The following is a 14,524-nucleotide window of genomic DNA, read 5'->3' as shown; positions in this document are numbered from 1 at the left end:
TAGACCAGAAACTGCTATTCCCACATAAGATTGAATATACATACATTGAAAAAGGTAGAGATTGGTGTTAAGTATGAGGTTGGAGGTTGCAGATGAACTCTGACCTCGGTATGTAACCCTCTGCCTTGTTGTCGGTCCAGCAGGGTGGAGAAGAGGAAGCTACTTGACCCCGTAGGAGCTCTGAAGGAGAAGTTCCTCAGGCCTTCACCACCACTCTTCCATCCACAGGTAGGCTGACACCACACACACATACACATTTCAAATCTAGGAAGGCAGTATGTATAATCTTAGTAGAAACAATAAATGGTACAGTCATTACAAAAGTATAGCAAGGAAATACCAAACAGGGGACTTGACCTCCAGGTATTGCATCCAGGCTGATTATTCCCAGATGCTATCGACTGTCATTTTCAAACCATGTATTATGTGAAAATACTTCTCTCCTGCCTCCCACGCTGCTGCAACCTGAATTGATAGAGCCCTATGCACCATCATTCCACAGTGTTGATGTTATTTTCTCAAGGGCTCTGTATGATTTCTTCCTTTGTTTACCGAATGGCGCCTGTGTACCTCGTCACTTCTACCTTTTTCAGAAGACACAGTCTCTTATCGCAGTCCCTTTGATAATCAGTCACATTGTTCGACTGTCCCTAGACCCTCCCTACCTCTACAAATCTTGATTACAAAGAATGATAGTATTAATAAAAGAGAGAATAATAACCGTTTGAATTGTAACAAATTGCCTCACTTGGCCACGCTAATCTTAGCTGTGGCATTGTTTCATGTACTGGGAGCCCACAGGCCAGCTAATAACTCAACCCCCTCCAAGTTTTTTTCTCTGTGGCTGGCTGGCTGGCTAGATAATAGCACCGTGTCCATCAAGGACATCCTGTGTTTGTGTCCAGGAGAATGGGGGGCTCTCGTTGGGGAAACGGTTTAATCTGACCTGGAAATCTGTGTCCTCTATCAACTGTGACTTTGCAATACACACATTTGGTGCATTTGCAGACAGATGAATTCACACAAGAACATGCATTTGCATATATGACTTTACACATACATGTATTTATGCCTGTACAAATGATTAATACAAGAATAGTTAACATGGATTTTTTTCCCCCTGTATTTTGCAAGCTAAAAATATATAGTAGTTCTTCTCCTCACCCTGTAGTAAGAATCTTCTAAATCTATTATTCATTATCCAATGATAACGATATGATTTAAGCTTTAATTCAGTCTTCAATCCAGCTTTTATGAAGGAATTGTGGCAGGGGGAAATACATTTTTTTAGATATTGAGTATGTTAAAGCACAGAATATAAAGGATGGAGGATTTAAAGCATTCCAATGTTTGTAAATCATTCTTCATAACTGATCAATATCCTCAGGAAGAAAAGTTTTCACAGGCTCCCACGTGAAAACGTATCATATCTTATTGTGTCTAAGCTGTGATCCTCCCAGTGATCCAAAAACAATGCCACCTCTAATTCAGTCTCATGACGAAATCACCCCGCTCCCCCTCCACTTGTTCTCAGACTGCGAATAAACACATCGAGACGGAGTGTCTGTCCCTGTGTCTCTCCCGTCCCGTATTCACTAAAAAAGGAAGGATGTAAGCTGTTTTTGGCAAATAAACTCCTACATAACCGGCCCCCTTTGTTCACAGGCTTCTAGGGTAGGGGAAGTGGCTATCAGTTGGGGGTATCTCAAACTGTATTGTATGACTCCAATTGGGACTCTTGAATGCCTAATTTAGCCAGTTTGCCGGCCTGCAAGTGTAGCTTCGGCAGAAGGTGAGAGGTAGAGAACAAAGCTGAAGCTGGTGGTGAGGGTGTATGCAGGGGGGTACTGGAGGAATGGTACTTGAGCATTTGTGAATGTGCTATAGGTCATGGAGGTGACTCGCCTTTAGCACAACCAACAAGGCTAACCTCTGATATACTGCTTCCTCAAAGCTTCCGCTCTCTGTCTCTTTCCCTCACTCCCTGTTTTTTCTGACATTGTGTCTTTGTTTTCGGTGCTTACTTTTCTCACACACATATATACATGCGCACGCACACACACACACACACACACACACACACACACACACACACACACACACACACACACGCACACTGTATACCAGTTTGTGTGGCTCCTGTTAAGATTTGATGAAAGATAAAACATTGACGGTGGAATTAAAAACGGAACTTCTAGAATGAGTTTGTTACGTACAAGGTTTCTTATTAATCCGTGAATATAATAAATGATACCAAAATCTGGTTGAATTAATGTGATCCACTGTAAAAAAACAAACAAACAAAAAAAAAGGAAACAGGATCTCTCATTTATCATCAAAATACTTCATCTAACCTGTTTGTTCTGTACCATTTCCTCATGCTCTTCCTCCTCCTCAGATGTCAGCCATGGAGAACATGACAGAGAAGCTGGAGAGCTTTGGTGCCCTAAAACTGGACACGCCGCCCAATTCACTGCAACACTCGGCTCATCCACTGTTCAACTTCCGCTCACCACCACCTTCCCTCTCAGACGCCATCCTTCGCAAGGGCAAGGAGCGCTACGCCTGCAGGTACATGCCCTGTGCAATGTCTTGTGTTATTGTTATTGTTAAACTGCATTACGTTACATTAAATGTTTGCAGCAACAGTGAAATATATATTTTCTTTTATTTTACTCATCCTTACCTTCTCCCTTCCTTTCTGTCCATTCTTCCTCCCAGGTACTGTGGGAAAATCTTTCCTCGTTCAGCAAACCTCACCAGACACTTGCGGACACACACAGGCGAACAGCCGTACAGGTATTCTGTTCTGTTCTAATTCAGTCTAGTGTTTAATTTTTGGGAAATGTCATGTTTGTATGTATATGTATATATGTATGTATGTATTTTTTTTCATCCCATTATTCTCTTCATTCCAATTACTAAAAGATTTTCTAAAACTGACTTGCCTCTTCTTAAGAAATCCAGATATTTTTTGAACAAATAAAGTGAGAATAAGGAGTTTCTTGCTCACTTCAGCAGGTGGGCGGTTAAAAACAACTCAGCCTTCATCTCTGTTTGAAGGGCAGTCCTTGTTCACTGTGCTGCTCTGTTTCTCTCTTAACTCTCACTCACGTTCCTCTGTTCTCCTGTGGCAGGTGTAAATACTGTGACCGCTCATTCAGCATCTCATCCAATCTTCAACGCCACGTTCGCAACATCCATAACAAGGAGAAACCCTTCAAGTGTCACCTGTGCAACCGCTGCTTTGGTCAGCAAACCAACCTCGACCGCCATCTCAAGAAGCACGAGCATGAGAACATTCCTGGTTAGTTTGCGACATCTATGACTCTGTTTTTCTCTGAGAAAAGTGAAGCTGTGGGAACTGCCATGTAGTTATTAAACAGGGACTTGGTATTTTGAGTTTTGTTAGTGGACTGAATAATGAATGGTTCACATTACCCATTTGGAAAATTTAAAATCTTCACCTCAGCAAATGTTTAGCTTGGTGTGGCAAATGATTTAAAGTGGGGAAACCACTTAATTAAGGAATTCACACTTGCTTTTCTTACTGCATCGCCAAAAACAGCCTTTTTCTGTCCAGCATGGAAGTACGCCACTGAATATGGATGGAACACAAACTTTTTGAACTGAATGATTGCCTTTTTGAGCAGTTATATCCAAGTGATCTGTACTTCACAATTGTGTTAACATTTCTAAATTACATATGACACCCTAAGGATACAAGGCAATATAAGTGGTTTCCACTTTCTTTAACTTATTGTCAGTGGAGCTGTAAACTGCTGTGACATCACAACATGCACAGTACAAACCACATTTTTCAAATATGAAGGGATTAATAAGAGGCAATTCATAGACAAGTTCTTTGTTGAAGAGACCAGATTTTTTTTCCTGATGTGTCCTGATCTCTTATTCTGTGGCAAGCCTCAATTTAAGTCTCTGATTTTGTCAAACACGGAGATTTGAAATAGCAAATCTGTTAAATGATTATATTTTTTCAGTTAACTGTGACATATCATGTGATTGTGGTATTCCCCTTCATACTTTCAGGCAAACATAACAACAAAAAATTATGTTCAATATAACATTAAAATGGGAATAATGTGTATAATAACCTTCATAACATTTTGCATTTTCCTTACACTCATCTATTATGCATGTCTGATGATCATCAAAATAAACATGCTCATGGTTGTGTGTGTGTGTGTGTGTGTGTGTGTGGCTGGTGTCCATGTGTGTTTATGTGTGTGGATGTGTATGTCTGCACACTTTCCTCAACAGTGAGCCAACAGTCTGGGATGCTTTCCAACCTAGGAACCACCATCTCCTCGCCAAACTCCGAGCCAGACAATCATGCACTTTTAGATGAGAAGGAGGACTCGTACTTCTCAGAAATCCGCAACTTCATTTCCAACAGTGAGATGAACCAGGCCTCCAGCTCCACAGATAAGAGGTAAAAAGAAAACACACTCGCATGGACGACAGTTGTATTAAGATTTTTGCCAAGACTATCAGTGATTACTTTTGATCCATGAGCCTAACCCTCTACTCTTCGTGCCAAGCTCCAATTCTTATGCAAAACTAATCCTAAATCTAACTCGAAAGTAGTTCTAGTCCTAACACAGGTATGGAAAAGGAGGAAGACACACACAAAGCGTGTTCAGCTGACCACAACAGTTGTGCTTTCAGTTTAGTAGCTCCTTGTCTCTCCCTGTACACAACAGCATAAATGCTAGTACTTAGTGAACAGTGCGCTCTAGTGGCTTGAAGTTGCTTAGCAAGAATCACCAACATCAAAGTTGTGCCCCAGTTCCATACCACATAGTAATATATATATTTATATATATTTATATATTTATATATATACACACACACACACACACACACAAACACACACATATATATATATATATATATATATACTTATATACTGTATACACGTAATATAAAGCTACTGCTAATAAACTTAAGGATAAAGCGAAATGTTTCTTTTTAAAGATATACTTTCTGTAGTTGTTTTGCCACCATGCAATAATCTGTCTTTTTTTTTTTCACCTTTTCATTGTGAACATGCTACATAACTTAAAAAGAGTATAGTGTGTGTTATGGGTTTGGGATACAGCTCAGAAATCATACCTTTCAACATTGTGAGTTTGTCTTAATGACGTTTTTCCAGTTTGATGCATTTCAACCATGTCTAAAATTTCATTAGAACTCTCTTTGTTGAGAACTGCAATTTATACCTACTGAATGCCGTTGTAGTTGGTAAATTACCCAGCTTACCAGTAACTCTGGCAGGAGCGTGTTTTTCCCCCACTCAAAAAACCACAACTTGCTTTGTAAAATGATGAAAATGGCTGGTCTATTTTTAAACCGAACAGCCACTCTGGCCGGTGGATGAAAAGGTCATCTTCCTGCTTTAAGTCCTGAAATGCTTTCAGCGTTAGTAGCTCAGTTTGTGGGAAGCTTCAGAGTTTCAGGCAAGAAGAAGGTATCGGAAAAGAAAAGGAGGATAAAATGTTTTTCTCTTTCAGTCAGTGGTTTGCCCTCTTTCTTTGAATCTGTTCCCTCTTCCTGTCTTTCATTCTCATTGTGAATTCCTTTCTGGTAGTCTCACTTTCTGTCTGTCTCTTCCTCCATCATCCCCCCTTCCTCTTGTCAACACACATTATGGCCAGCAGACTCAGTGGCAATTTAGCCCCTCTGCCATCTGGGATCAATACTGAGTCTCATCCACAACAAGCTGGCCTGACATTTTAATATCTGTAATTCAGACTAAGTGTTATGCTTTCTGTCCTCCCACCAGACAGCCCACTGTTTATTCTCCCTCTGAGTGACTGAAGTCAAACGCCAAATGCAAACACACATTCATGGATGACTATCTGTAATCGCTCTTAACCGCCCTTGCAACATAGTTTCTCCCCCTTTAAAATGCCATTTTCAGCATCATAGCAAGTCAAAATAAAAGTCCCTGGTAGCTCTTGTTTTCACATGAAAACTTTGTTTGTTTGACCAGTTTCCAAGCTGGAGACGTCATAGATGCTGAGGCAGCAATGCTGCTCTGAAAAACTTTAGGAGGTTTAGATGTACACGAATATTTCCAGCACTTCAGTGTTGAAGGACTAAGAGGTATCTGTCTCCTCGGGACCATAATCCAGGTCATAATTAGGGCTGGAACAAGGACCCAGGCCATGGCTTGAGCTCTTTGGTTTGGATAAAACTAGAGTTGGAGCTGGTTCCTTGTCTGGGATTGGGCAACAGTGTCTGGCAGTTTGGACCCTAAGGGGGATTCAGGTTGAGGCATTTATCTAGGAGATCCACTGATGATGGAGCTCTTCCCCCATCCACCCGCTATACCCATACCCCCAGCCCGCTAACACAAACACCCCACTGACGTGTTTAGACTAAATGACAAAACCCAGGGCCCCCTATGTCAGAGCTACGCTTCTTTCTCTGTACACAGGCATGGACTTTTTCCCCGCCAACCAGCTTGGCAATTTGATTATGGTGATATTTAATCTAGATTGAAAGAGGAGAACTCCCTCCACACCCCCCCCGAAAGTCCCCCTACCCGCATTTACCCACCCACTGTGTGTGACCCAATCCTGTCCCTGTGCACCCCTTCCCAGAGGTAATCCTGTCTGATTTGATAAATGTCCACTGTGTGGCAAAAAATGGAAGGGGTAAATTTGCCGTCCCAGAGGAAATGATATCATGAGCCATGACATCGTGGTCTGGGGGTGATGGGGGGGGGGGGACTTGGGGTGCTGGCTGGAAAATGTACAGATGGCAGGTCATAATGGCACTGTGCTGATAGCCTGTTTGCAGATCAGCAATCGTCTTCCCTCAGTCACACAAAGTATGTTCCACCATTACAGAGTGTCGAGGACTCTGGTCTGGTGCAGGCCATCTCTGGCTCTGTTTCTGAGGAGCTGGCCAATTAATCATGTGTGGGCCGTTTGAAAAGCGCTCAGGGCAGACTGTCAACACCCATGTTGTTTGTGTGGACACCGGAGTTGGGCTGCGCGCACTGTCAACAGATTATTTATGTTTCTCTCTCTGCTCGAGATGAGTCATGTCTTTAGATGGTCAGGAAAATGGTAACAGCCAATCTTGTTCCAGACTGAACACTATCCACACAGAGCAAGCTAAAATAAGTTCTTCTCACTTTTCCATCATTGTTGGTAAACATTAGAAAGGGGTGATTTTAATACTGCACATTCCTAAAGTCAGGAGGATTCACGATAGAGAATAGAATTCTCTTTTAAAAGTAAAAATAGAGATATCCTCTCTTTTAGTCCCTATACGCTTCTTTCTCTTAAAATCCTGTGTACTACATTACCCACAATGCAAAAGGATAGTATTTTCTCCTGGCTCTCTCAACAGGCTCATTTATGCTTATGTCCTCTTCTTACCAAAGCTAAGAAAGCCAGCCAGTTGCTCTTTTATTCAGACAGTGACAATCACATTTGCTTTTTTAACACCATCAGGGAATTTTTAACACAAGGAACATGCAGAGCCACAGACTTGATAACAGTGAGCTCTACATGCCTGTTTCTTATACTGAAATGTCACCAACATGGGAGGAAAAAGGCAGTTGTTTCAGCTGCCAACATTACTAACACTTCCTCCTTGCTTTGACCTTTGATCCGTCTGCAGATCAGACCAGGCAGAGGAGGAGCGCCCACCCAGCCACAGTTTGTCCAACTCCAAGTTAGGGCTCCAGGGATTGGAGGAGGAGGAAGAGGAAGCGGAAGGCGATGATGAGGAGGAGGAGGAAGGCAGCCTGACAGAAAAGTCTCATGATGAAGCGCCGGAGTCCCCGTCTCCCGTCACGACAGGAGTGTATGAAGAGGACGAGGAGGAGGAAGAGACAGAGACGGCTCCATTATCTATGAGCTACGAACACACTCGCAGGTATTCAGTCTGTTATAAACATAAACAAGCTGCTCTTTTACTCAACTACACAGAGGACCAGATAACTCATGGACACATATGCACCATATTGTATCTATTTAACAAATCTTTTAACAGAAACTGCTCCTTATACCTTCTTTTATTACAACTAATGCCAATCCTAAACAACACTACACACTGAGAAGGTGGTTAAACGTGGTCTGAACGTATAGATTCCCTCCAAAAATCACTCCTGGTTCTTCCTCTGTAAGTTCACTGACTCTGTGTAGATTTTGTGTTTTTGCCATGACCCTATTGTCTCTTTTGACAATTTGAAAAATTAACGTAGGAGACAGTATATGACACAATATAAATCAGCACATATAACAAATGCATTAATTCATCAGGAAAGTGAGCTAGCTAAAACTAGATTCTGGCAGCTGGCTGTACTGAGAAAGTTGTACAGTGCAACATTTCTTACTGAGATCTGTTCATTTATAACATGATTTACTTTGTGAATCTGTCAAAGTTTTTTTCTATCGAACATTAATGAGTAAAGTTCATGTGCTGGTTTCAAGGGATGAGGTCATCTGTTCAGTGAGACCATCATAACTTGATGTGAATAAAGAATGAGATTAGCAGTATCTCTTTATGTATCCTGTTAATTCATCCATCAAGCGTACATCAGTAGTCTTCTCATCTTTCGTTTCAGTTTAGCTAACAAGAGGTCAGCTACTGCTCCGACTCTTCTCTCCTTTTTCTTCTTCCAGTGTACTCCCTCTACCTTTCTATACCTTTATTAATCGTACCTCTTTTTTTCTCTTCTTTTCATATTTTCTTTCACCTAAACCCCCTACCCCACACCAACGTGGCATTAACTCTCCATCTGTCCCTTTCCTACATCTATCTTTCCATCCATTTACTCATCCTTACCGACCCATCCATACTGCCCTATCTCTGCCATCCCTCCATCCCTCGGTGCAGGTGTATAGAGGAGGAGGGCTCTCTCTTGGACCTTGAGGGTCTGCCCAGCTTTCCCAAGAGCCTGGATGGGTTACGTAAAGCAGCCAATGATGAGCAACCCTTTGATGTTAAAGACATATTTAACACTTCACTAGAGTCGGAAGCATTGAAAGAGACATTGTACAGGCAGGCTAAAACCCAGGTATGTGACTGGCTTTTGGATGTCCGCTAAGAGAGGGAAGGACAGAAAAGACATGTTCTGATAAGACAGGAGGAGGGCCACAATGTGTCCTTTGGAGACAGAGATAAGGGATGAGATGGATTCTTTCATGTTTCCAGATAAATAAAATAAAAGATTTTTAATCCACTTAGCAATGCATGAAACAACTCCCTCACTTCTTTTCCTCTCACTTAACAACTAACATTTTACCTGTAAACTGCTCTTACCTTTTCTGTGATCTTTACTCTTAAAACAGCCTAATGAAACATCATATCAAGGTATAGTTTTAAAGGATAATTCTTATGTATTATATTATAATGTTGCACTTAGCAGATTCATTGCTGAGATCTGGGAACATGGCAACATTGTTACAAGAAGTTCAGTGGAGCAAGAAACACTAGTCATCACACAATCTTAATATTTAACTATAGAATGTAATAGAAAACAAATGTTTAAAAATATCGAACCATACACTTTCTTCTTGTTAAAAGTCACCTGTCTTCTCCCGCAGGCTTATGCAATGATGCTGTCTCTCTCAGAGAACAACCCTTTGCACGCGCCCTCCCAGAACTCTCTGGACGCTTGGCTGAGCATGGGAGGTGGACCGTCTGAGACGAGCAGCTTTCACCCGCTCAACCACATCTAGAAGAGAGAGAGAAAGAGAGGAAGTGGGAGGAAGAGTAGGAGGAACATTAGTTTCACAAATGGATAGAAACAAGAGACACAAGTGGACATGAGTAGTGAGAAGACGTGAGGAGCAGAGAATTCAGTGTCACATACATTCATGAGTGAAAGAATGTGAGTGTGTGTGTGTGTGTGTGTGTGCGTGCGTGCGTGCGTGCGTGCGTGCGTGCGTGCGTGCGTGCGTGCGTGCGTGCATGCGTGTGTGCGTGTGTGTGTGTGTGTGAGAGAGAGAGAGAGAGAGGAGGGAGAGATTGTCCCTAGGTGAGGGGTCTCACAAAACTCTGTCAAAGAGAAAGCACTGCTAAGCTCCTGTTGATGTGAAGGACGTGATGAATGCTTCTCAACAGCATTTAAACTTTGCATTACTCTGATCCTCCCCAAGTCCACAAGGCTCACTCCAGCACCACAGAGACCCTACGTAAGGCTCTCATAAAGACAATTAATGACTAGTATGTCACTAAAGTCTGTGTACACCGCCTGCTAAAAGCACTGCAGCATCAGCACTGCATTAGCACTGTATGTCCACAAGGTGGTGCTGTTTCACCCGGAGCAACACCAGGAACATAGTGGGCGCGTGCACTATTGTCTCCAGGTTCCCCCCACCAATCATGGGCGACACATTTACTGATCTTGTTTCAGTTCTAACTGCAGAATCAACAATAGCACCACACTAAATGTTACTTGAGGAAATGACAGTTCCAGTAGACTGTTTAAGCCGATTTTTTTGAATGATTACACGGAGAATGATGTTCAATGTTCAAATGTGCACAGTGACTGGTGATTTTAATGAGCTATCTGGGACATTAGCCATTGTAATTGGTTACCCAATGTGATCATGCTGAAAATGAATTTAAATGACACTCAAAAAAATGAGGAAAGTCTTTCTCTGCTTATTCATTTCACATCATTTGTTAATTTTATTTACTTTCTTTCCTCTTAGATACCACAGTATTGTTTCTTTGTAGGCACCGCAGTGCTAAATTATTAATATAATTATTTTAGAGAAGGACCAAAATTGTATGATATTGTCATATGATGTACAAAATAACCTAGATGTTCATAGCAAGAGTGGTATGTGCCAAATAACCCATAGAAAATGTTATGTTCTCTGACAATCATTTCATTTCCAAGGGGCTTGCATTTGCTGTCATAATTTTTTTTCTCTTATTATGCTCTTATATATTTGATTTCAGAAGTGTGTGTATGTATTTATTTTTGGTTGTTTTGTCATGACTGGAGGAGCGAAAATGAAGAAAAGTCATTTTATCCCTCTTTTCTTGTTGCTGAAGGAATGAACGCCTGTCAGAACGTGAGGGAGATTGTGAATCTCCGGTTCTGATGCGTCAGTGTGCCAAAATGGAAAGAACCCATGAAATTAATTGTTTTTATTTATAGTGAAAGATAGCTGTAGTTACTTTTAGATCCTATTTGGCATTGTAACGTCCTGCAGTGTTTAGTTTTTTTCTTGCTTCAGTTCAACAATTTTACCCAGAATGCTGAATGTGTCTTGTTCAAGTATTATGGGGTGGAGGGCAGATTTGGACAACTGTCACTATGAATGTCAGAAAAGGGCATTATGTTGTCACACTATTGAATCTGACTAGTTTCTACCACCTCAAGCTCCCCTTTCCCTCTGGTTTTCATTTGATACATTTAGTGTGAACAATTAATATTCTTTTAAGAATTAGTTGGTCCAAAAGTCTAAAACACACAGTCACATCTGCATGAACATCTGGTCTTTGCTGCGTTGGAGCGACAGAATCGCTGGCCAAGCAAGAAGAAAGGCAAGGACTCATGAAACCAAAAAAATAGAGTAAATAAAGTAAACCACAAATAGTATTAAAATGGACATCATAATTCTGCTGGTCGGTCCTTCTAACACATGTTAACACAAAAAATGTCTAGTTGATTCTGGATGGGGAAAAGAGAAACTCTTGATCATGAGTTTACCTTTATATTCCCTGTTTTTCTTTTGAGATCATACTGAAAACTCATTCCATATGGTCTACAAGGTAGCTGTGCCGTGGAGGGTATGAGTCATTTACTGTAGATAACTGTAGATAGCTGCAGAAGGCAGGGGGGATGAGCATTGTTGATCATTGTTGCCTTGGTCCTCCCTGCTACTGGGACTTTCAGAACTAGGCCTGATGCTGTATTTTCAAACTAGCACTTAAACCATATTATGGGTCCAAGCCATAAATTGATCAGGCTTAGGTCTCCAGAACTTAAAACACATTTTCAGACTTCTTTCACTTTCAGTAGATGAGCAGTACCTTGAGCTCGGCATGGAGAGATAAGAAAAACCTGAAACAGAAGCACTGTAATTTTTCTTCACGACAGCAGGTGGGAGTGTGATGCTTGGACATCTCATTTTTCTAAAGACAGAAGTCTCTTTTTATAATTCTACTGAATGAGATTTCATTCATGGTAAACTCATTGTTTTCCAACTCGTGGTTATAAAATGTAAAGACTTGGGTTGCTAGGTTTTGAGGTTGACTATATGTAGTAATTCATGTCATGGACTACTGTAATAAGTACGCGCTGTGTAAAGCAAATGAATTGAAGGCATTGAAGTATTCCATTTTGCCAACTTCAGAAAGTATTCTGGCAGATGGTCGCTGAAATATGTTTCAGCATAATAGAACATGGTTGCTGTTTTCCCCCCACTGTTACAGGAGAAAGTAAAAATATACATATTGTTTCTTTTTAACTGTATAGTATTTTAAAGAATGAAAAACAATGGTGCATTTGTCTGAAGAAAAAAATCATTGAAAAATATGGGTTTAAATGGATGGTGCTTGTTTTGTTTGAATCTGAGTTGTATATCGCCTCTGTTATGTTTATTGAAAACAAACAAAAAAAAAAGATATTGTGCATGACGTGTTTAGCAGTCATAATGATGTCCATTTGTGAAATGTGTATCAAATCAAAAAATGAGAAAAAAAAGAAAAGAAAAAAATAAATCCGTAGATGCACTTATTGTACATGTGGTTAGGTTAGTAGGTTTGACTTCAAGTTTTTGACTGCCTTACAGATGTTTGGGCAGGCGGCTCTGAAAGACGTAGAAAAGACTTGTGGGAGAAGACATAATGAAAAACAATAAAGGATTGTAGAATAATATTGAACAATTCTGAAATTGCAGTTCTTTTGATGCTTGTGATTATTGAAGATGTACTTTAGAGAAATTTCATTGAAAAGATATGACTCTGATGTTAATTCTGTAGAATAGCAATGTATACCAAATGTAATCTTTCCAATGCTATGAAGAATTTATACATGAAATTGATATGCAATAAAACCTGTGTGCTTTTTAAATGAGACGTCCACTGTGTGTTTGTTAGTTACAGCAGTAAAGCAATAAACCAAGAAGAGCATCAAATGTTTCCCTCCAAACGAATAACTCATTATTTAGGGTCAGCTAGTGCTGAAACAATTAGTCCATTAACTGATCAACAAAAATTTTGATAGTTCATTAAACATTTAAGTCATTCATCAAGCTGAAATGACGAGCATTTGCTAGTTCCAGCCTCTCATATGTGAGGATTTGCTCCTTTTCTCTGTTTTATATCACAGTAAAGTTAATATATGTGGGTTTTGGACTGTTTATCAGACCAAGCAAGCTATTTGAAGAGTCACTTTCACCTCATTAAACATTACATTTATGTTCATATCCATTTTATATACTAAACAATTGATTAAAAACAGTAATCAAAGGGTTGATGTGATTATTTAACAGTTTGTGTTTCTGCAGGCTTTGCACCAGCTACGTATGTGTAAGTTTGAACGTAGTTACAATATACTATTAAAAATGAATTGCATCCATGATACTGTAATTACAATATGGCGGTAAAATACAACTACACCCTTTCTGAGCATGTGTTAAATCATTCTGTATTATCTGTTGTCATTGTTAAATGGCTAAAAAGGTGGGAGAGACTAACCAGAGAAAAGGTTTGTTGATATTTGGACTACAGTGGAAACAGATTGTCCATGACAGACTACATCCCTTTACATTTATGACACCAACATGCACACTCAGTATTATTCTGTACAGTTACTGTTTCAAATAGACAAAAACAGGAGAATTATCAAATAGTTGTTGAGATATTACAGTTTGGACCAAAGTGGAGCACCACTGACTGTCTGTTCAGGAAGTATCAATGCATGTACCAAACACATGACTCAGACACTCCTCTTATGGTTACATGCTTAACATATAAAACAACCTACCAGGCCAATTGTATTATACAGCAAAGCTTAAAAACAATAGAAGAAGCAGAAACCAACTGCACAAGCAACAATTACAAATCACAGGAAATCAATGAATGCAAATTTGATTCAAAGCATTGGGCTCTGTCTCAAAGGAGCTTTATAACAGGCCACATGGTGGTGCTATATATCCAAAAGATGAATATAACAAATAATCTAAATATGTGCAACTATTGGATCCAAGTTTCTAGTTGTAAGTAGTTTGGTATAAAAAATGTGCTATTGCGCTATTGATGACATGTTTGAATATGTTGAGCACAAGTCTGCAAGTAATTAGTGTGTAATCAGACTGATTAGAATGTGAATGAACAGAAAGAGAGAAATATTACAGGAAATTTATAGCTATAAAAGAGATCAAAATACAACCTCTGTGCGTATTAAATACTGTAATAAGGTCATTATAATATCATGAATGAATAAAACAGTCAGTTTAAACTACATTATATTTACTCACTCTACATAAAAAGTACAGTTTATGTTTAACTAGTGGGT

At 40.0% G+C, this 14,524-nt stretch overlaps 1 protein-coding gene across 2 annotated transcripts in view; it reads left to right on the top strand.

The window, feature by feature from the left end:
- Nucleotides 1-9,946, top strand: part of prdm16 (PR domain containing 16) — a 188,814-nt gene extending 178,868 nt beyond the window's left edge. The window contains exons 10-17 of one of the 2 annotated variants that reach the window (XM_042408542.1): nt 141-228; nt 2,399-2,571; nt 2,722-2,799; nt 3,138-3,307; nt 4,282-4,453; nt 7,660-7,917; nt 8,881-9,061; nt 9,591-9,946. In XM_042408542.1, the coding sequence (XP_042264476.1) occupies nt 141-228; nt 2,399-2,571; nt 2,722-2,799; nt 3,138-3,307; nt 4,282-4,453; nt 7,660-7,917; nt 8,881-9,061; nt 9,591-9,725 (1,255 nt within the window). In that variant the 3' untranslated portion in view covers nt 9,726-9,946. The remainder of the gene's footprint in view (nt 1-140; nt 229-2,398; nt 2,572-2,721; nt 2,800-3,137; nt 3,308-4,281; nt 4,454-7,659; nt 7,918-8,880; nt 9,062-9,590) is intronic. The other variant, XM_042408543.1, reaches the window with a different exon arrangement.
- The last annotated feature ends 4,578 nt before the right edge of the window (nt 9,947-14,524 follow it).

This window comes from Thunnus maccoyii, chromosome 4 (assembly GCF_910596095.1).
Source record: "Thunnus maccoyii chromosome 4, fThuMac1.1, whole genome shotgun sequence".
NCBI classification, from domain to species: domain Eukaryota; kingdom Metazoa; phylum Chordata; class Actinopteri; order Scombriformes; family Scombridae; genus Thunnus; species Thunnus maccoyii.
Note: the sequence above shows the minus strand (reverse complement) of the source record. Positions and strands in the feature narration are given on the sequence as shown.